The sequence below is a fragment of the Drosophila montana genome, unplaced genomic scaffold (genome assembly GCF_035044405.1).
Source record: "Drosophila montana isolate Dmon_TW-CO22-7 unplaced genomic scaffold, ASM3504440v1 contig_2716_1, whole genome shotgun sequence".
NCBI classification, from domain to species: Eukaryota; Metazoa; Arthropoda; class Insecta; order Diptera; family Drosophilidae; genus Drosophila; species Drosophila montana.
In genome coordinates this window covers 529,316-554,670 of record NW_026997587.1, presented here as the reverse complement: position 1 = coordinate 554,670, position 25,355 = coordinate 529,316, and the positions used below count along the sequence as shown (strand labels likewise).

General features: G+C 41.6%; 2 protein-coding genes across 2 annotated transcripts in view; one reads left to right on the top strand and one right to left on the bottom strand.

Annotated features, from left to right (window-relative positions):
• Positions 1 to 25,355, top strand: part of esn (espinas) — a 72,967-nt gene that overhangs the window by 9,194 nt on the left and 38,418 nt on the right. The gene's annotated exons all lie outside the window — the stretch shown is intronic.
• LOC135429806 (uncharacterized) lies at positions 24,078 to 24,725 on the bottom strand. The gene is made up of 3 exons (XM_064684277.1): positions 24,507 to 24,725; positions 24,288 to 24,452; positions 24,078 to 24,227 (listed from the first exon to the last, which is right to left on the bottom strand). Exons 1-3 carry the CDS (start codon positions 24,723 to 24,725, stop codon positions 24,078 to 24,080), a joined length of 534 nt encoding a protein of 177 aa, XP_064540347.1.

Below are 25,355 nucleotides of genomic sequence, written 5' to 3'. Positions count from 1 at the left end.
CTATTGTAGGTTAAAGTTTGGCTGGATTTGGTTCAGATAACGATAATATAAATACTATATTGTTATTTATATTATCTTTGGTTAAGGGTTGTTTAAAAATTGGAATTCCGGATTCAAATTAGTTCAGCCTTGGTGGATGCAATACCTCCGATTCGTAGGCCAGCCCGTGCTCATCTCTGGCCAAGCTCAAGCTCCATTCACACTTATACACACAGTCACACATTCGAGCTGCATACGGAGCACGGCATCCGGCAGCTGCTGCCAGCGGCACCTGTAACCAGGTGCGGCCAGAGAGCTGTCGAGCATATACATATATAGAAATTTGTGGTCAGAGTCGGCATTTAATAAAACTGCGGCCGCACTTGAAAGTCAACGCCATATGCACATGATATTTTAATGGCAATTTTAGCTAGTCAAATATGAAAAGAAAAAACAGATTATTTGTTATATCATTTATGGGTATTCGTGTGAGCACATAACATTTAAATGTTATGCAGCGCTGGCTTTCAACGCCTACCCTCGGATGATGATGACGATGATGATGATGATGATGATGATGGTGTTGCCCGACCCCCTCGGAGAAGCTCAAAGCTCAAGACACTTTGCCACAATAAAAGTGTGGCCATAAAATTATATTGTCCACGCAGTGCTCTGTGCTGTCCGGCAATATTCCAAGCCCAAATCGCTCCCGGCTAAGCCCTCATCATGCGAGAGAGTCCTAAGTGTGTGTGTGTGTGTGTGTGTGTGTGTGTGGAATGTGTGCTTGTATTTTTATTATGCTAATAATACGCACTGGAATGGGCTAACCAATGGGGCTTTAACAGTTAACTTGGAGTATTATGGCAGCTGCAAGAGAGGTGGAGAGAGGGGGAGAGGGTGTGAGAGAGTGGAGTAATATATGTGCGCCTAGAAGCAGGCACTGATTTTGTGGCTCTGCCGCTTTTATTACAGTTTAATAACCTAAATCCGCATTGCAAATTTATGGGCATTTAAATATACATACTTTTATTTTTATATTATTTATAACAGCTGCTTGAGGTATTTATGTTCGGCCAGCCAAAATATGAAAGGCCTCTTAAATATTTACAAGCTTTTCGTGTGGGGCATTTTTTTATGTTCGCCTTGATTTTTGTTCGTTTTTTTTTCTCAGTTGACTAAAGTGGATTTTGGCTTGAGGAGAACGGATCTTTGTCTTGGCCAAGAGCCTCTAAGCAGTTAGTAAGCTTTGTGAATGGTTTTGGGGCAAGACTTAAAATGCATTCGCAGCTTTTTATAATAAAGAAGTTAACTTTTGTGTTCACATTATTATGATTCTAAAGTCCAATTGTTTGTTGCTCATTCTGATCATAAAGTCCAGGTTTCGAACTTTAGTTCAATAGACAACTGCGCCTTCTATTGGATGTGTGATCCGAGTTCTCTTCATGTCCTCTCTAACTATATTCAAATAGTCACCTTTTTTCAGTTAGTTGATTTCTTGTTAGTCAAATGCAAATTCCTTGATTCCTGATTTAAAATTCAATTCAATTTGGCTGCCCGTCCTGGTTGTTGTGCAATTAAATCATGCGTGGCGCTGTCTTTGTATTAACAGTTCATTTTAATAATGGCTCGGCTTACACAGCAACAACACACAGGAGCGCGCACGGGAGCAAGTCCTTGTAATGAAGCCTTAATGCCGTCGCCTGGCTTTCATGTTTGCCTTAACACGTGTACAAGACATTTGGGATGGAGGCGGAGACGGAGTCGGAGCTGGAGGCAGCCTCCTGCTTATTGTTTAGAGGGGGTTGCTCGCTGCTCGAGTGCGCGCCAAAAGCATGTCAAGATTTATGTCTCAGCTCATTAGGAAGCTAATTTGTCATGTGTTTTGTGTGTGTGTGTGTTTTTTTTGTGCACGCGCGACTTTAAATTTTCAACACTTTAATTGAAAATTGCCTCAAGGTAGAGTGCAAAAAAGCACTCGGAATTACCAAAACTTTTGTTGCCAGCAATGCGGGGATTAACTGTGTTTAAGTGCCACTGAGAGAGAGAGAGAGAGAGAGAGGGAGAGAGAGAGGCAGCAGGACATTCCGCGCGGAGCTAATTTATGGCCACCCCTTTCACTTTCGCCGCCAAGGAAACGGCGAAAAGAAAACGCAATGGAAAGCGACTTTGCAGTGCATAAATCTTAAACCGCAAGGAATGAGCGCCGGAAAAGCGGATTACTTGCCGTGCATTAAAACAATTTATTTTATTGGGTTTTCCTTCTATTTTTTTGTCAACGCAGGATTTGTGCCTGCGCCTTGTATTTGTTCTCCCTATTTTTTTTTCTCTGCGCACCCCTTTGTAGGCGTTGCGAACGGTTCGCGCTGACAGTTTTAAAACAAAACTTGTCTACTTTGCAGTTCGTAAAATATGCAGACATTGCAGACATTTCCATATTGAGATTGGAATACATTTAGTTATCTAGCCAGAGGAGCCGCAGGAGCCGCAGGATGTTGGCTGCGTACAGAAGTTGTGAACTTTTGTTTAACCCAACCAAATGCGGTTTTAATTGCTTTATTGCTTTTGCTGCTTTAGTTGCAAATAAAAAGGAGGCGGCACTTAAAAGCAGGCTGTAAACAAGCGGAAAGAAAGCAGTTTAAGAAGTGAGAAAATTAAAAAAGTCGCTTTTGTAAATAAAAAGTCAGCATTGAGAATTGATGATGATTGATAATAATATTCTATCAGTGATGATTGATGACAATTGATACATATTTTGTTTCCCTATGGAATGAAGTTAAGCATGGGCCTAGTTATGGGGCTTTGAAACTTAGAATGAACATTTATTTTCCATTTAAGAAGGTCGCTGGTTCAAATAGCCTTCAATTCATGGATTCTATTGATCTGGATGTATGGAATTGCTAGCTGTGGAGTCATAGCCGAATGCCATTTAATACAACTACAACTGTGGTTGAATTTTATCAAAAGGATTCATGTCTGGGGCGCCTTCACTAGAATGAAACTCCTTTATTATAAGGGATGTGGTTATTGGCCAAGCTGTTGACATAATTAGTCTTTTTGATGTAAAGAATCGAATATCGAATATTAAAAGCATGGTTTATTTCAAGTTCCCATCAGCGAAAACTTTTTCCTGTTAAGAAACATAATAAAAACATAATAATATTGTCTTAGAAAATCACCTTACTTCTCAAATATTAAGCTACAAAAATCCAGAGAGAGCAAATAAACAGCTTTTTTTTTTATAAAGTAATTTCTTGTGTCTGTCTGTCAATAATGCTCACACAACGTCTTGTAGAATCCTTTCAAATACATATGTATGTGCACAATCGGCTTTATGGAATTATAACCAAAGCAGCTGTCGATTTATGTCCAAGGCTTGCCCCGCGGCTTAGACCGGGGTCTAGACTGGACTGGACTTGAGCTGGGCCTTGACTTATAACAACAATGCACGCACACGCTGAAATGGTGATATCTTTTGGGCAAACGACGTGTCGACAGGGCACGGCGATAACATACGCGCTGTCTAGTTAGTCAAAACGCGTATAACGAACCAGGCGCTGGGCCTGGGACTGGGCCTGGGCCTTCAGGTGGCAAGCGCTAATCTGCGGGCCGTAGCAGGCGCAAGAGGCCAACAGAAACGGGCGACATGTGTTGTGACTGCGGACAATGCAAAAAGCGTATATATATATATATATTTTGGCCAAGGGAGGCAGCGTTTGAACAACGCGCATAATTGCCAGAGAATTTACGATAATGTTTTAAATTAAAAAGGATGTTCGCGGCGAGCGCAACTCTGTCCAAAGTTGCTTTCATTTTTATAGCCGCAAAACGCGCTGCGGACGGGGCCGCATTAAAACATCTTGACGCAATTTTTGCGATAAGTCGACAGCCGCAGCCAGAGCCACAGACCAGGATGAGGATGAGACTGAGACGGGCAATGGGCCAGGGCAGGGGCAACGGGCACGGGGTGGGGCGTCGAGGTAGAGCAGAAATAATGGCTGGATTATGTACGAATCATGTCGACTTCGTCGTCGTCGTCGTCGTTGTCGTCTTTGTTGTTGTTAGCCATGGTCAGCGCATGTCTACCAGCAAAGATCATGTACGCCAGGGCAAGGATAAATCAACGGCGGTGCCAAACGAGGCCTGAAAAGCAGACCAACACATGCTTGTAAGCTTAAAAGGTGTTAAAACTATTTTTGTAAATTTAATGTGCGATAAAAGAAATGAAAATACCTGCAAGCAAACTCCGCAAGCCGCCACCAACACCATCTCGTCTGTCCCAGGCCACGTTCTTTGAGCTCGTCAGCAGCAGCAACAACAGCAACAAAAACAACAAAAACGTGACGAATGCGCAGATTTTTCAGGTGCTCCGGCAGGTGAGCTGGGAACCAAATTAAAAAGGCTGAGAGAATTGGGCAAGCTGTAATTCTCGCTAAGTGAAATTCAGTGCATCTTTTTATTGTACAAGTTGCAAAGGGAATTTACTTTTTTTTAATATCTACTATATTTTACAAACATAAATGTTGTAACTATCAGATGTATGTTAATTATAGTTCATGTATATAGAAATACTGTAAGTACTGTTAGGACTTCTGTTAACTAACAGTTTTTGTTGAGAAATTTCTAACATAAATTCGTCTAACAGTCAAGCAACTGTTGAAAATCCTATTAGTATGCTTAATTGGAGTGAAAATCTTGAAAATGCTTACGTGAAAACTCAAACATTGTCTGGCCATATTAGCCGGAAGTGTGCAAAGGCCAAATTGGAAGTCGCGGGCAATTTGTAATAGCGCATTTGCTCAGCTGCCGTTGCACCTGCAAATTGGCAGCTATGCCACCAAAGAAGTCGCCAATAGAACCAACGGAGAACAGAACATTGGCCATTAAAATTGCTGCTAGATGGCAGCGAGGGGCGTGGGGCTCACGGAGAATTTCAGCCTAATGAGCAGCGGGCCATAAATGGCCAAACATTGTGCAACAGGCTGCAGCTTGTAAAATTAGAAAGCAATTTAAATTGATGCCCAGCATTTGCTGGAGGGGCAGAGGAAAAGAGGAGAGGAGGAGAAGAGGGCTCTCCTGTGGAGTGGAAGGCGGGGCATATGTTGGGCTCTTTATGTTTATGAAATGTTATGGTTATGGGCAAACATTTATGCTAATTATTGTTATATGCAATTGGAATTCGCAACTAAAACTGGGCGTGGGTTGCACCTGCCCAGAAGGAAAAGAAGAAGAAGAAGAAGCAGAAGTAGTTGCTGGCTGTAAATTTATTTGGCCGGAACCAGTCAATGGTGTTGCATTTTTCAAACTCACAGTTCGAACACCGACAGGGGCTGCACATCATTATCGAAAGCGGAGCCAAGTCGTAGTCGTCGTCGTCGTCGTCGTCGTGGTCGTGGTCGTGGTCTGAGTCGTTGTCGCCAAAGATCTGTGACGAGGACGTAGACGGATGGCCACAGGCAACTGGTTGGCAGTTGGGACCGTTAACAGAGCTGGAGCTGGCCAATGCGGCAGCCTGCTCCAGTTTGTTAGCACAGCCTACGGCATTTAGTATGTTAATTTAAATGAGAAAACAACGGCATTTTACGATTATGGCTTAATTACTTACATCATAAAATACAAGACTATGATTATGATGATCTGTGTGAGCCAAATGGCAGCTACATTTTTATGGCTCTAGCCGAACCGATCTGAACCAGGGCTGTCGATGATTAACACTATCATTTATCTAATAGCATAAATGCCGCTGCGTGCTGTTGCACAAATCGAGTCACAGCTCGCACTGAAAGGTGCTTGAAAATCAATTAAATTATATAGCATAAAAGCTTGTAATTTTAATGAGGCGCATTTCGCTCTCGGGCAGGGCTCAGCCCATCACAGACATCACAACGGCCATTAGTGTCTCTATCCACGCTCAAAGGAGTTGTCTGCTTGCATTTTCTGGACTCAAAATTGCATATGAAATATGATGCGTCAAGGCGCGCAGCGTACATCAGATAGCCGCAAAGTGGTCAGGGCAATAAAGTATGGGCCAAGTCGGGGCCAGGTTTTCTTTAGCTAAGCTGACAGGCGCCTTACCGGTTCGAGCTCTGTTAAATGAGCTTAAGCCAGGCATATTATTATCATTGTTCAGCTCGAAAATGCGCTCAGTTAGCTCGGGATTAAATGCCGCTAACAACTTGATAAGAAAGTCTTTACAAAATAAACATAAATATTCGCTATTCGCTGCTTTCTGGCAGTATTTTGTCATATGGCAACGCCAAACGCTCCCTTTTTTTTTTAATTCCCTCCCCACTTTTATGCGCTTTGCTGCTTTCGCATTCCCCAAGTTCAATTTCAACCTGATGGAAGGCAGAAAAAAAATTTATATATATATATAAAACCTGTGCGGCGAGTAAAAGAACTTGCGCATTTCCAATGCACCAGCAGCGGCAGCTCCCATCCTCCATTCCCATTCCCATTCCCGAAAACTCGTTGCTGTGCGCTGCGACGTCAACGGCGACTGCAGCAGCAGCAGTAGCAGCAGCAGCAGCAGTGACTGCAACTGCGACTGCGACTGCGCGAATGCCGACAATGTTGCCAGTGCGAAAACAAAGCTCAACGCGTGCAGAACTAAAGCGCGGCTGCAGTGTTGTAAAATATCAAAATGTGAATGATCTCCTGCTGCAGCTGAGATCTCTAATCTAACTACAACTACTTACCACAGTGCATATTAAAAAACAAAGAAGAAGAACGCAAAAAAAAAAACGCTACCAGTGCGAAGCCGACAAAACTGCAATAAATTAAAGCCAAAATTGCCGCGAGGCCAAATGAAATTTGTGAACGGCAAACGCAGCAGCCGCAACAGCAGCAACAGCAGTTGCCAGTTGCACGGTTGCAGTTTCGCGCGGCTACGTTTAGTTTAGTTTATTTTTGTTGTTGTCTTTAGTTTTTAATTTTGGGAAAGGTAGCACAGCCGCAACTCCGCCCGCGGCCAGGAAGAGCAGCAGCAGCAGCAGACACAGAGACCAGTCGTGGGCCCCTTTTGGCGAGCGCATGCGTGAATTGCCGCGTTTCTCTATGCAAGTCCAAGTTGGTGGAACTATTATTAGTCGGTTGTAGCAGCCTGCCGGTTGCGCTGCAACTAGGTAATTAAAGCGTGAAAATCACTGTTTAAATTCTCATAAATTTGTGCATTTAACGCAATTGCGATGCATTCCATGCGACTCCATTACCCCTTCATCAATGTGCGTGCGTGTGTGTGCGTCTTCTAATTGCCGACAACGACTTGCTTATGGATCATTAGTTATGTGAATTCAATTATAGACTAGCCGCAACATTGGATTACCGACTACCCAGACACGGGTGAGCACTCTGTATGTATCTATCTATATGTTTAAATGTGTGCTTGTGTAGGCAGGCTGATTGTTAATTGCAAGGGCGTGTCCGGCGACTGCAAACAGCATTATGGTGCAGTTTAAATAAGGCTCTACCATATATTAGTTTACATAGCTTCAATGAATCAATGACACTAGTCTCATTTGGCACTTAGCTATAAGATTAATCCTGATTATAATCCTGATGGTAATTAATATTGAAAGTCTAGATATATTCATTTGTTTAGTTGTGTACTTAAGACGCAAGCTTTTATGTGCCTCTTTAAATAATAGACTCAAAAGAAATTGGAGCTCATTAAAGCTCTTATACAATTAATTAATTGAAAGCTCAAAGCTTAACTTGTTCTATCTAATGCTATTGAGAATGCCCCGACTGAAGCGTAATATATCATTTGAAAATCAGATTAATTTAAAAATTATACGGTTTGAGAGCCTATAAGCAAACTTAGTGAATTTATGGAAGTGTTTTTAAGTAACAACATTCTAGCATAAAGCTATAAAAAGAGCATTAAAGAGCTTTCAAAGCAAATTAAAGCTCGATTACGATAAATTGTATTAAATAAAACTAAGCGTGTTATGTTTTGTTACAAGTCTCACTTTCTCTCGCTCGGTCTTTCATTCTCGCTCTTATTTTCTCTTCTCTCTCTCTCCCTCTCTCTCTAACTCTCTCTCACTCTCTATATCTCACTCTCCTTCTCCCTCTCCCTCTCTCCCTCTCACTCTCTCTCTCTCTCTCTCTCTCTCTCTCTCTCGCCCTTCCTTTGCTACTCTTTTGCTCTACTCTCCTGCATCATGTTTTAAATTAAACATGTTTAGCCATTAATTTAAGCTAGTATCATTGGGCGCACTTAATCGCCTGACTTTATGGCTTATATATAGTTGCTCTGTGGTCGATTGATTTAAATATGCGCTTTTGTGGCTAGCTTTAAATTGCCAATTATAAGCGGCTTGCAGTTAGATGCCGATAAAGCCGATAAAACGAAATGAAATCAAAAATAAAACCAAAGCAAACTAAAATTAAAGCACAAAAATCGTTTGGCTTTTGGCTGCATTGTAAATCAGCGAGTAATTGGCCACAGTGAAACAACGCAAACAAGGACGGGGGATTGTGATTAAATCACAACTGGTCAATAGCAAAAGCCCCAAACGCCAACACTTTGGCAGACAGCAAAAACCCAGCTCGCTGCGCCCCAAACTGGAGGCGACTCCGCAGCACTTGTGCTCATTAAAAACAGAAAGAGTGCACCGCACTGACCCCAAAGAGCTTAAATAAAACACACACACATACACAGACAGAGAGACTGTGTGTGCACAACCAAAAGACAACAATACAAAGTAAAACAAAAAATTAAAATAAATTGCAAAAAACAGGGGAAAAAAACATCAAAAAATAAATAAAAGAGCTAAAAGTCGCGGCATCCAGCGTTGAGTTAACAACTTAATTGGATTTGCATGTAATTTTACTGTCCAGATTGAAAAAATCGACAGTTGTTGCATCTGAGATAAGCGGCAAAAACAACAGCAACAACAGGCGGAGGCATCTGCAGGTTGCGTATGCCGAAAAAACGCGTAGAAAACGCTCGCAAAACGCGCCGCATTGCGCACTGTCAAATTTAGTTGCTTTTTGAGTCTTATCAAATGTTTATGTCTGTGTTTATGTTTATGCGACGTTGCAGTGGCAGTTGCAGTAACTGCCTGAAGTATGTTATAAATCCACACCCACCCCAGGTAAAAACCCTCCCCCACCTTTCCCCACCTTCCCCACCAAATGAACATTTGCAAAACACGCAATTGATGTCGTTTATTGGCCACATGCAACGCCGGCTGCAACTGCCGCTGTCATTTGTGCCACATTTTACGGCATGCCACCGAAAAAGTCTTTGCATATCGCAAGCACTTTAAACTCCTTTCGCTTTCAATTACGCAGCCGCTTTGAAATGCATTGCAACAGCACCTTAAAAGTCAATCCGAATGATAAACGAATTCCTCGGATAATTTCCACTCAAGCTTCGCGGCATGAAGCTACCGTTAAGTAACGACAGCAATCAGCATTTGTCTGCCATTAATGTGCTCCAGGTTGGTTCTGGGTGGTACAGCAGGTAGCCACTCGGATAACACTTTAAATTTTCGGACAGGTGCTGTGAAATCAACAACGTGGGTTAATCCAAAGATCTTAACATTTTGGATGGGTTCTTTTGTTAAAGAAAAAGTTAAAAAAAAGCATTTAAAATATAGTTTTGAGTATAAAGCATGACAAATTCATATGAAAATGTTACAAAATTTAAATGAAATCTTTAAAGTTAAATTTTAAAAATTATACTACTTTGTCATAAGTTTTTAAAAATATATAGATTTTAACTCTTCATAAGTAATGCCACATACTTTTGACTCTTTTGTGTCCTTTAAAAAGGTGTTAAAGTTGTTTTTTTGTACAACATTTTTGGTTCTTCTGTTTCAAGCTACCTGCACAGCCTTCAGCTTGACTATTCTGTTCACTTTCATTGTCATATTTCACATACTTTGCAAGCGCACCTCGTTTGCATAATAAACTTCGATTTGACAGCGGCGCATTTCTTATCGAACACGCCCGAAAATTAAACATGTCAGCGCATTTAGCGACTGCTGATAAGCCCAGAGAGTCCTTTTGGCCAGACACGAGGCGATTGCATTGCCCCACCTTTTTGTCTTTTGGCCAGGCATTTCTGCCGGGGCCCGGCCATGTTCTGGTTGCCATAAATTTGACTGCCTTTCTGATTATTTCTATAAAAATAAATACTCATAAGCAGTTCATAAGTTTTGCGTTTCTGGCCTTTGTTTTTTTGTTTTTGTTTTTTGGCTTGACTCCGGCTTCAGCTCCTTGGGGCTGGCTGCATTTTGGGCTTGTTAGGCCTGGCGAGTAATGCATGCCAATGCCATAAATTAACGTCAATTGGCGGCCCAGTCCAGATCACGGCGGACTGCGAACTGCGGACTGCGCATGCGCACATAAATCTCGATCTCTGCTGCGGCGGCGGTCAACAAAGTTCATGTATTCATTTCTGACATGGCTAGATAGTCTCTGGCCCATATGCTCCCTTTGGAGTGTGTGTGTGTCTGATTGTGTGTGTGTGTGTGTGTGTGGGGCATTTAAATTGTGAAATAAAAGTAGAAATTGCTAGTTTAATAAACAAAGAATCGTCACAGGAAACATAAAAAGCCAGCGGCCAATTTAGCGGCATTTGCTTTTTGTTCATATGTGTGAGCTTGAGTGTGTGTGTGCGAGTGTGTGTGTGCGAGTGTGTGTGTGCCTCATTTTGATTGAATTCAAATCGCAGTCGCATAACATGCCACAGCAGACAGCAAAAAATAAGAAGCAGACAAGAGCCGCAAACAGCTGCAGCACAACGAATAACAAATACTCTTGATATAGGCCAGCCAAGAAGCTTTTAAAAACTTGGGGTATGGATTGTGTGTTGCCTTTTTTGAAAGGCTTGGAAACCTTCTAAAGCTTTTTTTATGTTTTGTCTCAACTTCGTGCTCTGTGTGCTGATGCTTTGCCCACCATTTACTTTAAACGGAAAATAATTGCTTAAAATTGTTTGATATATCTTCGCTTTTAAGTACGATTGTGTAAATGCCAAACTCTCCGGACAGTGTCATTATAACATTGTCAAAGACAATTTCCGACAGAGCATGAAATATATTCGATTAGAACTTTTGATTTCCTGTCTATTTACATAGATTTTAGATGAGCTTCACCAAAGACAATATAAAGACTTTGGCTTTCCATTATAACAATGAATATTATGTATGTCCTACATAAGATGGATGATTCCTTAAACAGTATTCTATATCTATAATAAAATGATCACAAACAGAGGATAGTTGTCTCGAGTTCTGGAAATGATCAACCATAAACAAAACAAATTTATTGGCTGGCAGTTTATTTCTATATCAAAAGCTTATTTATATAGTTAGCGGATTGCATGACAAATTCAATATGAAAGTTTTTGGGCTTTTTTGCGTCTTTTGGCAAGGGTATATTTTGAGCATAAGAAACGCTTTGCAGCTAAAGAATGTCAAAGTCATTTAGACCGGCCGGGGAGTGGTAAGAAAAACAACAGCGACAGATGCATTTAGAGATGGAGATGGCGACTGGTGGCTGGGCCTGGCCTGGCCTGGCTTGGCCTGGTCTGGACTGGGCTGGGATGGCAGCTACCGTTTGTTTGCCCACGCCTTGGCCAACAAGTGCAAGGCAAAGACCGGGGCCTGAATTGTTCATCAAATGAACGCTAAATGCAGTCAGCGGCTAACAGAGTCAGAGCCAGAGCCGCAGAAAGAGCCCAGCACACACACACACACGCACACACACTGTGCAACTGCACAATGCAACATTTAAGCAAACAAACAACAGCAACAACAACAACAACAACAATAAGAGAATATACAGAAAACGGGGAGCCCAATTTAAGTTTGTGAGCCTTTTGTCTCTCACACGCGGCTGCCCATGCAGAGCCGGTTCCGACTGACCGTTTTTTATTTTTTGCTGCTGCTGTTGTTGTTGTTGTTCTTGTTGTTGTTGTTGTGGACATCTTCAATTTTTCACATGCTCTGCGGATACATCATTGTCAACTGGCGGCTGCCTAATGAAAGTAACGAGCGACAATGGCCAACAACTCGATCTTGTCAGCTTTTATACGCGTAGAGCCCATCAAATTACATAGAGTGCTTGCTGCACGGCACTCTTCTAGCTGGTGGAAGCAGAGCTCTTGTTGTTGACATCCTTGGAACGCATTTACCAGCTTGTGTTGGTGCACAATCGAACACTTTGCTGGCAGCGTACAAGAGCTCTGGATTGATGTCCTCTTTAAATCCAAATACATTCCAGGAATATGCTAATCGTTGGCAGAGCGGGCTCTGTTTTAGATTTTGTCCCATCACAGCGGCTCCAGGTTGTACACTGAAATTAATTGTGTGTTAGCCTGGCTTTTGGTTCAGCTGCACCTGTTGCAGGATTATCTTTGAGAGTAGTTCTCGTCTAGGCAGGTCTCGTCTTGTCTGACTATGTGAGAGCTGCTTGACAAGAGCTCATGGTTCACTCAACAGACTCCAGACAATACCAGAAAACACATACATATATACACTATATGTGGTTCTTTTGCCTGTTGCAACGCAGTTTTAGTGATTAAAGCGCACAAATATGCTAAATACTTTTTAAACCTTTATCAAATAACATAAATGAATGGATATTAAATGCATCGAGCTGCATAAAAAGGACTTATTCCCATGCCAAACGAATGTACTAATTCCTATAAAAACAGCGTATACTGTAAATTATAACGTTAAGCAACACTGTCAAATTAGCATAAACAAACGCTGCTTATCACTGCCAGACAGTTGTCAGTGTTGTCAACGAAATGAATATGCAGCAAAATGTTTGGTTATCCCTGCTTAATTTTTGTTGATTTTAATGGCAAAATTTATGGCATATTTTAAGCAAATTTTAATAAAGCAATTGCAACTCATTTGTGCAACACATGCCACACACACAACGCACGCACACACACACTGTGGCAAGCCAAGAGGATTATCTGGCAATGCCAAAAAGTAAGCAGAGAAAAAAAGAGAAAACTTTTTGCTGTAGCGTAAAATTTACAAAATTTATACGCAAGTTCATAAACAAAGCACTAAAAGGATTTAAGTTTTGGCAACGGGAGCAACAATGGCGCACAATGATGCCATAAACAATAAACAGGCAAGTTGGGAAGCCTGTAAATTGTTTTGGCCAAAGCTGGCGCAAGCCACAAAACACACAAAACTATGCCGCAACTCAAGCTGGGGAAAGGCTTGGTGGGATGGAGCAAAAGTTTTGCCCATGAAGAAGACTCGGATTTGCTGCAGCCAAAAAGTTCAAGTGTCTGTGTGAAATTAATTGTTGCCCGTCCATGTCGACGTCTCCGTATCCGTATCCGCACCGCCCACGGTCTCCGCTCCCAGCTGCAGCCATATTTAAGCCAAAACAAAGCTATCACTTACACACGCAGCGTGTGGAGCTGGAGCAAGGATTAGTCCAAGGAGCGCCTCATGCGAAATTCAATTAGGCGTCCATGACGTGCCACATTGCGCATCAAGGCGAAAAGAGTTGCTGCTGCTGCTGCTTCTGCTGCCGCTGTTGTTGTTGTTGTCCGGGCAATAAAACACAATGCAGATAATTTGGCGCCTTTTTTTTCAATTTCTTGGAAGCCAAGTCGCTGTAATTTGCCACATAAGTCACAGGAGTCAACCCAACGTAAGAGTCAGGCTGCCAGGCTGCCAGGCGCAGGGCTAAACCAACAGCTCAATTTTTTGTTGTCTTCCCTAACTAGAGGGTATGCAGCATTTGTCAGGTGATTGCCAAACCGAGTCTGAATCTAAACGAAAAAAGAGTTATGAACCAAGGAACCGAATTCGTAGACGGAACCGGAACCAACGAACTTATTCCTTTGTAGCATTTGTTATAAGATGGCAAACTGAGCCTGAATCGAACCGAAAGAAATGTTATGAACCAATGTTATGGAATCGGAGTCGTATACGGAACCGATACCAACGAACATATTTCTTTGCTTGTCATTCATTTAAGCTGCATATGCACTTCGGAAGGAAAAAAAATTCCTAAAATATAGGAAATATGTAAAAGTCGCTAGAATCGGTTACTGCGATGTTAGAAATATTTTGTAAGAGAGCAGAAATATTCGACTTAAAGCTCATATACTTTAAAATATTACTTAACTATGTTATATCCCACATATTCAGCTGCCATTTATTTGTGTGCATGTGTGTCTGGAAGGGTATTAAAACTTCGACAACTTAAACATGCCATGCCTTCTCTTTCTTATTTTTTTGGCTGGCCATTGTGGACTGACCTCAGCTGCGTGGACGTGCTTGTTTTGGGGCGTGGTCGCTGGCCGTGTTTGGGCGTGCCACACCCACATCCTCTCGCGCAGACACGCAACGCATTGTCCAGGGCCCAGGTTGCCAGTTGCCAGTTCCCAATCGCAGCTGCACACTCACACTTTCAGCCTTGGTTGACTCGGCAGCGTATTAAACTAACAAGATTAAAGTTGAAATTGTAAATTGCTTCTTAGTCTAATTACGCGATGCTTTTGTTGTTGTTGCTGTTGTTGTTGTTGTTGATCACCATGATCATCAGCGAGACTCCCTTGGAGTCAGCTCCTCAGTTCTGCAGAAATTTTCCTTTTTAATCGCGTAGCCCAGTGTGTCTGTATGTGTGCTTGTTGTAGCTTGTTGCAACCGTCCATTTTCGTACTTTAATTACAACAACTAACACAAACGAGCTGCATAAACAAGACGATGGCCCGTGCAACCTGAGCGAGCGTCTCTCTCTCTGTCTGTCTATAGGCAATTACAAAGACCCAGCAACAAGTTAAGATCTGTTTTACTTTTTCTTTTTCTGCCACTTATTATGTTGCAACCGTTGTAGCTGCCGTTGCAGCAGTTGCTTTATTAAATTTCTAATCACTTCTCTAGATTTACATGCAGATATCTGCGCTGAATTTCAGTTCAGTTCAAACATGATCTGCCCGCCAGGCATTGTATATGGATTGTGCAAGTTACATTTTGATATGTAAGCCCTCCAAATCTTAAGACTTTCAAGACTTAAAGCTCGCATAGGCTGGGCACAACTGATCGATGTATTTTGCTGTCTTTTGGCATTCAGTTTAATAAATGTTTCTCTTTTTTGAAGGTTTTTGTATTTTTAGCTAAGGGGTTTCTCTTGTATATTTGTGGATAAAAACAATTTTCTGATTTGATGTTCTTTTTTTTTAATTTTTAGATTTTCTTTATAGAATATTGTTTTAAAAAATTAACAAAGCCCGCTACTTTAAAGTTGACGATCTGCTGTTGAATTTTATAGTCGAAAATCATCCTAGAAATGAAAAAAAAAATTGGACTTATTAATTTCTAAAAGCCTTACGTAGACTTTGAAGATCGAAAGGCGAGAAGCGGAAGGCCTGAGTTTATTTGGACTCTAGATTTATTTAACATGTATAATAATTGTATGTAGCTTATTAAAAATGCATGCAAGAATTTTACTTGAATATATGACAACATCATTAGCATGGATGCGGGTTTGGATCCCAGGCTAGTATATGCTTTTATCTAAACCAAAGATCAAAGTGAGATATTACTCTTTTCCCGAAAATTGTCCAGAAACAGAACTTTGCCAAAACGCAATCGTTTTTTATGTGCAAAACTTAGGCATTTTTGCTTAGGGTTTTTTCTCTAGTTCGATTTGCGTGCACATCTTCAAAATCTATAAAGAATTTAAAACCAACTTACCTTCCACATATTTTAGTCAAAAAATGCAGCCTGTTGCCTCCTCTTCTTTTACCTCTTCTTCTACTTTATGGCACATAGCATGACAAAGATATGAGAGACTCACCTCAGACTGTGCTGCTGCGCATTGTATGGGCATGGATATATAATATGCATGCATTACGAAGCGAACGTCTAACCGCTGCTCATTTCCAAGTTATGAGTATGCCACCGAACCCTAATCGAGTCCATACAACGGTAATTGCACTAGCAGATAAATATCACTGTTAGAAAACCCACATGACTGCAATTGCGCTGGGTTGGAAAGGGGAGACAGAGCAACTTTCTGGCCAAGTTGACGTTGTTTGCGCGCACTCTCTGGAAAAAGTGGTCAACAGCAAATGGTAAGACGAGCCATAGATTGGCAACGTCTTCGTTTCGCCAACTCCAAACGTCTCACACCCCTCCTCCTGCCCCTCTCCCCCTACTCACTGTCTAGAACCTGGCCTGTAGAGGCGAAAGCAAAACGAACGAGCCAAAGCAAAGATGCTTTATTAATTTTAACCGTTTGCTGCGTGCTGGCTGAATCGGAGCTGGTCTTGGTCTTGGTCTTGGACTTGGACTTGGACTGGCAATCGAGGCAGTTGTCGTGAGACAAGTTTATTTGGCTCAGTGCCGTGTTGACGTTTAATAAATTTACGAATTGTGGCCGTGCGCGGCATGTGGCCAAACGAAATGCCATTGCCAATGGCCATTGGTTCGCTTGGTTCGCTCAACCATTGGCAGTTAGACAAAGTACGTGCACTTTGGGCAGCTGCTGCTTCGGCTGCTGCGGCTGCTGTTGCTGCAGCAGTCTGTTGGCTCCTGCTGCGGTTGCCACCGATAAGCTCCGGCAACGAACGACTGCCGTGCGGCATCATCAATCTTGCGGCCTTACGGATCGCCAGTTGCCGGCGATTTTAATGTGCCATATCAATCGTAGCATTAAGCCAGCCCGTCGATGACGTGGTCTCAGCGCAAACTCTTAATTTCTTTTAAATAACAAATAGAATCAAGTGAAATGGTGGGAGGAGGGGGAGGGGGAGGCGGTGTCTGCCAGTGCACTCAAAGTCTGTGCTGCAGTTTTGAGTGCACTTTGTAAATGCAGACAAACATTTTCTGCAGTAATTAAAAATCTTTGACTGAAAAAGGCGTCATCCTTGTCGACGTCTTCCGTTTGTGACTTTGTTTCGCTCTCTTCGAGTGCTTGCCCAATGGAACAGCAACAGCAACAGAAGCAGAAGCAACAATCAAAAGATAAACTGCCGCCAGACGCAGGTTGCAAGTCGCCAGTCGCTGCAGCAGCATTCATTGAAGTCCATTTAGACTGCAATTAAAAAACTCACAACTTATGCAGCAGCGCGGCAGGTGGTGGAGTGGGGGGATAGGTATACCGCGCAGATAAGGGCAAATGCAGAGCCAGTAGCCGTGGCCAAGACACTGGCAAAAGGCTTCAAGTTCACTTAACTTTGGCATAAATGTGAAGCTTCCAGCGAAGGAATGTGCGGCTGCTATCTAGACTGCAAGCATATATACATATATACACGTCTGCGTGTGTGTGTGTGTGTGTGTGTGTATTGGGTGTACCACCTTGACAACCTGTTCTCTAAACTGGCCAAGACTCCAACTGACAGCACACAAAAAGTGAATTAAGTGAATAAGAAGAACATGTTTGTGAAAATTGTGCGAATGCTTCAAATAATTAAGTAGGTGGACGCGAGACGTGGTAAATGGCTGCCCCAAGCAAAATTGGTAAATGAGTTAAAAGGGCAACGCTAAATGTCTGCGCATAGCTACAATGCTCTGGGGTTAACCATATGTAATTTAACTGGCTAATGAGAAGCGCATAGAGAGGTCTACATAGTACAAATGCTAGCGTATTGTGGGTAAAATTCTTGCCTATGCTTGGAATTTTAATGAGCAGCTGCGAGGGTAGGCTACATATCCGCCTAAGCGTATGAGAAGCGCAGTGAAAGGCGCGGTCTTTAAGTGCGTTATATATATTTGAAATATAGCAACAGTATCCATCCTCTGTCCGAATACTGCGCTGCACTGCTATTCGAGCAGATACAATTTGTGAGAAGCGCATAGTAATTCTTATTTCGATATGGCAACGCTCTTACTGGTACAGCTTGTTAGACAGAGTTCCGTCAATTGTGAGAAGTGTATAGAGGGGCGCAGTTGACAACCAACACATGAGATATGGCAACGCTCTTGTGTCTGCTCTGACAGCTGCAAGTTGTGAGAAGCTAATAGAAAGGCGCAGCTGAAAATACATATGCACATAAAGTATATTAGATATGGCAACGCTGTTGCTGTCGTCGTTGCCATCGCTGTCGATGTCGCAGCTTGTTTTGTGCCCATTCGATCGATCACTGACTGCGATCTGCAATCTGGACGCGAATCACCCTGCACTCACAGCACTCACAACACACTCAACACACGTTGTCAGCACTCGAAACGTATCCCCGATTCCCGAGAAGACAAATGGCCAACGCTTCTGCTGCTGACAGCGCGCGACGCATAGCCGTCGCATCCTGGCCAGCCAGTTCAGCTGCAGCTCCATTCACTGTCCAACTCAAATGCCAATAAACCAAAAATAAATAAAATAAAAATATTAAGAAGAAGAGTATTTTTATTTAACAGCTTTTGGCCCCGAAAAACTTTTGGCTTCATAAGGTCGTTTGTCGCACATGTTTACTTGCACTTGCAGTGCCATAAATTAGATTGAAAACGAAGCGGTAATGCCTGACAAAGGGGCGCCAAAGGGGGTAGGTGGAGTATGGTTAGGGGGCGGGTTGGACAGGCAACTGAAATCGACAACAAATCAATTTTTGTGCCATTGCAGCAGAAAATGTTCACCACCCGGCAATCCAGGAAAGTTTTGCCTTTTCTCTATGCCCTTTTTCCTTTTCCCTTGCATAGTTTTCAATTTGCCCATCAATGAAGCTGGGGCTGTCCCCGCACAGCTGGAGCTGGGCACAATCTGGGCCCTGTTTAGATGGCCAGTAAAAATGCCATTTCCGCTTGTTGCCGTAAAAACTTTTTGGCCAAAAGTATTTCGCTCGTAAAATTGCGACTGACACATGCGAACAAAGTGTTGACTACTGTGCGACCCACTGTATGTGTTGTTGTTGCTGTTGCTGTTGCTGGCACTGAAATCTGGCAATCGTTATTACTATTTAATAGAACATGGCTTTTATGGCCAACTGTGCCCATTTTGCTGTCGCTGTGCGCCTTTTCACACATTCATTTCCAGTGGCAGCATTTGATGAGTGCGCACAGTGTCGCAAAAGCTATTGACATAAAAATGGCCAAATGCTAAGTAATTTCAATTTCAGATTTCAAAAGCAACCCCCAGCCCAACCCCAAAAAAAAGGCAAAGAAATAAATATACGTAGTTGCCAAGTCGAATCAGCAGCGGTAAATGCAGCTTGAAGTGCCTTTTGGGGACGCACCTTGCCGGTGCCCCGATGTCCTCAACATGGGTAACATCATCAGCCATTCATTGGCCTCCACCCCGGCAATTGTTCAACCTTGCGTAACGCATGCACATTTATAAGAATTGCGCATAACTTTAAGCAAAGCTGTCGAGGCACACGACCCAGCTCAAGCACAAGTGCTCCCTGCTCCCTGCTCCCAACCTCAATCGCCCAGTTGCCGCGAAACTGTGCTGGCCACAAGTCGCCACCCCATACACCTCTTGCCAGGCCGTTGCCAGGACACTTGGCCACTTCACCACCCTCTCATGCCCAGCAGCATCGTCATCGTCATCATCATCCGTGGCGTAGCCGCAAGGACGATGACGCCGTCGCCGCCGCCGCCTCTCGTAAATGCCAAATCTCAAGGGTGGCATAAATGTTGTCCTTCAACTTGGCTCGTCTTTCTCGCCGCTCCAGCTAGTTCCTCTTGGTCCTGTCTGTCCTGCCTGATAGCTTAAGTGGCTGCATTATTGTCGGGGCTTAACTAACACTAAAACTGATTGATTTTAATTTTCATGCATTTACATTCATTACGTTTCATTGACCAACAACTGACTGTCCCTTTGAGCTGGCGACTTGATCAATTGCTTTCGCTTTTTATTGAAGTTATAATTATTATGCATTCAAAATTAATTTAATTTTAGCTAAAACCAATACGAAAAGTTGAAAAAGAATGTGTTCCAATTTTAATTTATTATTCAAAGTTATTTGCAATTTATTTTCTGTTAAAAGTTTGAGGGCTTAAAACGGAAATGAAATGAATTTCAGTTTGTGTTTAGTTAGATATGATTTCGTGAATTGCTTGGGTTTGCTTTCGAATTCATAAATAATATTAAAAATAAGTTTCTTTGATAATAATAATAATTAACAATATAAAACTTGTTTCATACATTTACTTGCAAGATACTTCGTAGTGCAACGTTTTCCAATTAGGCTTCAATTAATTTAATAGTCAATCTCCACTTTATTTAATTTCTTAAAAATAATCCTAAATACCTCAAAAATAATTAAATGAAGATCAAAATTTATAATGAAACCTTAATGAAGTATCTCAATTAATAATTATTGAAAATATCAAATTGTCCCTAACTGTTACTATTAAAATACTTCAAATTACAACGGATCCCAGTAATATTTATGATTGATTATAAATATTTCATTAACCACAAATACCATAAAATGAAATGCAATTTATTACAAATTAAACTTTTAAATGTCTTTAATATAAATATTATAAAACATCGAACTGTTCCTAACTTTTACTTGTAAAATTATTCATGGTACAATGCATCCCATTCAAGCTTCATTTATAAAGCTTCATTTTATTTAATATTTTAAAAATAATCACAAAAACCACAAATTAAATTAGAAATCTTTTGGCAGTAATCATCAAGTAGCTCTCATAATATAATAAAATTCGCAACAATTAAAAAAGCAAAATAAACATGAAAGAGAGGGGTAAAAACGGCTCTCTTAGACAAATCGCACGCAACGCAAGCGAAGAGTAAATTTCCAAGTGCGCCTGTGCGTATGCAACGCGGTTTGAAGCCGGTTGCAAGCCAAACCAAGACAATGTGTTCAAACACCCACGCCAAGACCCACACACACACACACACGCACAGAACACACAGACGCGCGGGTTGTTCGATGCCAGACTTGGCGTCTCCGGGCATGTTGCCACTGGCAGACAGCGTGTCCTTGTCTCCGGTTTCTGGCAGCGGCAAATCAGTTGCGGTTTTCAGACGCGGCACAACACAACGTGCAAGCGGATTCGCCACAATTTCGGGCGCATTCCCGTTAACGTAAACGCTTCGCTTCGCTTTCCGACTGAGTTCGCGTGTCATTTATTATTGTTTTGGACAATCGAGCCTTGCCATACAAAAAATAAAAATAAAAACATTTTGTTTGTACTTTGCAACAGGACGCGACAAATTTCCGCTTCGTTGCATTTTGTATTTTGGCTTTGTGCTAAATTTGTTCAAGTTCAGCGCATCGCCGGGCCAAAGGGTTCAAGTTGGACTCAAACTGTCGTCTCGCATATCATTACGCGTGCTGATTTTCTAATGACGGTGACGAGCGTGTGTGAGTGAGTGTGCGAGTGCGTGTGCGTGTGTTCGCATTTATGCATAATTGAATAACGAAGGTGAAAATTGAAATGTTAACAAATTGAATTTGCACTCTTAACCGTACACCCCAACTGTCAGCGGCCCGCTGTCAATTGAAATTGCCCAAGAAACTGGTTTTAGGGCCCGCGTTTGTTGTCAAGTAAATTGCTTAACGAGCCGCAGTCGCAGTCGAAGTCGTAGAGACAACTACGTGCTGCTAGTAAATTTTCTAATTGGATTAGAAGTCATCAACCCGCCAGCAAGGTAAGCCTCATGAACTTCCAAACGACCAATTGGGCTGCCTTTCACCAGCTGACAGTCAAGTGGACCGTGTTGCATGAACCAAAAGCTTGGCCAAGGTTGAACGGCGGCTAATTGCGACGGAGCACTGCGGGGTGCTTAAATGAGTCGGGCAGGTGTCATGTGATATGAATGCCTAATTTTGCCAGGCTCCGATTTCTAAGGCCATAACAGTCGATAGGCCTTTGTTAAGTGTAGTTTCCGGTAATGATTCAGCGAGGAATTCGGCAGAAATCGTTTTGAGTTTCACGAGCAATGAAAGTAGCTCCTCTTTTTCATTCTTAACATGCATGTTAAGAAAATAATGGTAATGTTTATTTTTCGATTTTGTAACTTTACTGTTTGCTTTAACATTGAGAGGTGCTGAAATGTATCGGGAAGGTGTTATATGATATGAACGCTTAATTTTGCCAGGTCTCAATTTCTAAGGCCCTGGAAGACAATCGCCTTATGTCAAGTGAAGTTTACGGTACTGATTCAGCGAGGTATTCAGCTGAATTCATTTTGAGTTTCACTAGCGATGAAATAAACTTCTCCTTTTCATTGCTAACATGCATGTTAAAAAAATAACAATCAAGTTAAATTTCCCCAGCTATTTCAGGCTTGAATAAAAGTGTTAATGCATTCGATATTGCATGCATGTTAAAAAAATAACATTGATGTTAATTTTCCCAAACGATTTAAGGATTGAATAGAAGTATCAAGGCAATCAGCAAAAATAGGTTTGACTTTCGGAAGCAATGCTAGAAGCTCATTTTTTCCTTGGTAACATGGATGTTAAAACAATAACATTATTGTTAAATTTTCACAACGAATACAAGTCCTCAGGCATTCGACTTTGTACCTGTATTAAGCAGCTTTGTTCCTTACATGCATGTTAAATAAAAAACATTTATATTAAACTTTCGAAACTATTCCCAGCTTGAATAAAAATTATAATGACATTAGTATTAGAAGCTATTACTTCCATGCTTATCTATACGATATGCTCCCTAGACAATTGCAACACGCAATTATTTCGAACTAGGATAAAAAGTCATAAATTCCCAGTTGAACATTAACACTTACCAGCTACAAGTATGGCCATTAAAATGACAATGTTTGGCGTCATTTATATTAATTTACTCACTCTGCTTGCAACTGCCACGCCCACTTGACGGGGAAAAAGTAGGAGAGATAAGGCAAGCATTATGCAAATTGCAATGGAAAAACCACAAGGCCCCGAAGCGACACCTAATAATGAATACTAATTCGCTCATTAACGCTCTGACACGGTGCGAGAAAACATTCATTCTACTTTTAGTTGTTGGCTTTAAAGCCAAAATATCTTCACGTGTGAGCTTGTGATGTATGAATTATTAAAATTAATTAAATGAGATTTTGTTTTTGGCTCCTTTTTTTGTTGCTTTTGGGCAAAGTGCAAATGAAGTTGAATGCGGCTAATCAGGTGCCTTCAGGCTAAAACAAGAGTTTACGGCTGAGTGTGTGGCATGAGATAATTAAGAATTTAATTATTTACACACCCAGAACACACACACACACACAACAAAGAGGCACATACATTTATTAGCCTAGACACAACACACAACACACGCTTGTTTAGAGGGTCTTTAGAGCTGATTTGATGTCAACTCTGCAAAGAAGTAGGGAGAAGTTCTTTGCAGCATGGCAGGGCGCATGCAATATTCATAATTCCTCATGCACATAAAACCTGTGGGCGGGGCAGGCAGGCCTTGCAGTTATCGAGTCCAGCAACAACTGTGTTTGCCTTTGGGCTTAAACGTATTCGGAGTTTGGTGCCCATTTTATTTGTTTGCTGTCATCGTTTGCTTAATTGAGGGTGTTGCTCTCCTGTGTTTGGCTGTTTATTGAACCGGGCAGTGAAAGAGTCACAGTCAGTCACACGTCTGTCGATCTGCCACATGCAGCACCATTTAATTATGTACACAAGAGCTTGGCCAGCATTTGGTCCAGGTTTTGCTTTGTTTGACATTTTAGTGATGCTGCCTTTTGCTTTCACTTGTGGCAGCAACAAAAAAATGCTTTAACTGCCTGTCAACAAGTTGCTGACAAATGAGCTAAACCCAGCCCAGCGCTCAGCTGTTACTCAGATTAATGATAGTAGATTTTTTGTAAATTTACGAATTTATAGAGTCTAATTTTGCCCAAGTATGTTGCCAGAATGCTTAGAATATGTAAACAAGGGACTGACAAGCAAGAGTTTTATTATACTCGAAAAAAAATCAACCATTTCTTTGATGTCCTTTTGCAATGGAAATTTTGAAGTATTTGCGGAAGAATGTGCCCAGAAAAGCTTGCGAACATCCTCTTCTTCTCCCTTCCTCTAGCAGTTATTCCTTTGACTGATTATTAAGAATGTTCTGGAATATTTCAAATACTTGAAAATTTTAACCAAAAGCGAAAGGATTTTAATTCATGTTTATCAGTTGTGCTCTTACTTTTGTTGCTATGCAATCTTTCTGCATGTTAAGTAATATATATTTTACTCATCCGGAAATCAGAAAGTTAATGTGCGTAATGGCACGGGGCTTGTTGTACGTATGCCAATGGGTTGTGATCACGTATTCGCCCGTGCCAATGGGCACCGGCAGGTTGAAGGTCTTATCGAGGCGCAGGCGATCGACTATCACATCGTGCTATATAGCAAAAGCTTAAGTATTATTAATTTGATAACTATATATTCTGGAACAACTCACATTGTAGGGGCACGAGTGGTTCAGGTTCGAGTAGAATTCGAGGCGCAGGAACTTGTAGACGGCATCGGCAATGGGATTGCGCCTGTTGCTCTGCATGAATATGCAGCCGTCTATGTTGTAGCTATAAAATGGTGGCTTAAAGCGACGCCTGATATCGCCGCGAATCTGCAGATCGAGAAGGTATATACTCTCTATATGGGCATAGATATAACCGCCTACCGTTACATTTGTCACGGGCAATTGCAGCAATTTGACCGCTACCGATATCTCCTTGATGTCACGATTTTGTGCCTTTATAATGCAGTTCTCAAACACAAGGTAGCTCGGATCGACGCTAAGACAATCCAAGCCCGTCAATTTTATGAATGCCGTCCAAGTGGGCGTGGCAAGCAGTGAGAATGCCACGCACACAATTTGCATTGAACAAGTGAACCGCATGTCACGCAAAGCTTGACTGATCATCTCCACATTGAAATGCCACCTAGTTTAAAACCGCTTTTCGCAATTGTTGTTGTTGCCTATTTATTTTTTTAAATTAAAGCCAACTAGCTGATAAAAAGTATTGATAAAATGTATATTAAAATGTTTAAATATAAAAGCAATTAAATTGTTTTTAAAGGGTGCTTTCAATTGTGCAGAATGTGTGAAACGCGCAAAAGAAGATATCGTCGAAAGCATAAAGTACAGGGAAAACTCTTCTAATGGACACTCCTAAAAATCGGACAATCCCTTTAGGCGGACCCTTTCTATAATATTATAAGCGATGCCCCCTTCCGGTATCTATAAGGTAGACCCTCCGCCCAAGAGAGTGCTCACAGCATAGTTTGGATTGAGGTTAGCGTAAAGAGTGACTTGTAAACTAATTTTCTTCCTCGACATTTTGGTTTTAAATATTTCAAATAATCTCCAAAGCCCACACGGAGAGAAATAATCGAGAAACTTGTACTTAAATCAGGTATATATACTTATAAAGAGTACGATAATACCTGTAAGACTTGAATGAAGTAGGAAATTCTGATTGCAATGATTATTCCGTGACATCATAACACGGAAGAACTTAAACAAATT

Coding starts and splice junctions, on each gene's coding strand:
- LOC135429806 (XM_064684277.1), bottom strand. CDS start 24,725: ATGCGGTTCACTTGTTCAATGCAAATTGTGTGCGTGGCATTCTCACTG. Junction 24,453..24,506: donor TGCCCGTGACAAATGTAACG/GTAGGCGGTTAT, acceptor CTCGATCTGCAG/ATTCGCGGCGATATCAGGCG. Junction 24,228..24,287: donor ACCACTCGTGCCCCTACAAT/GTGAGTTGTTCC, acceptor TTTGCTATATAG/CACGATGTGATAGTCGATCG.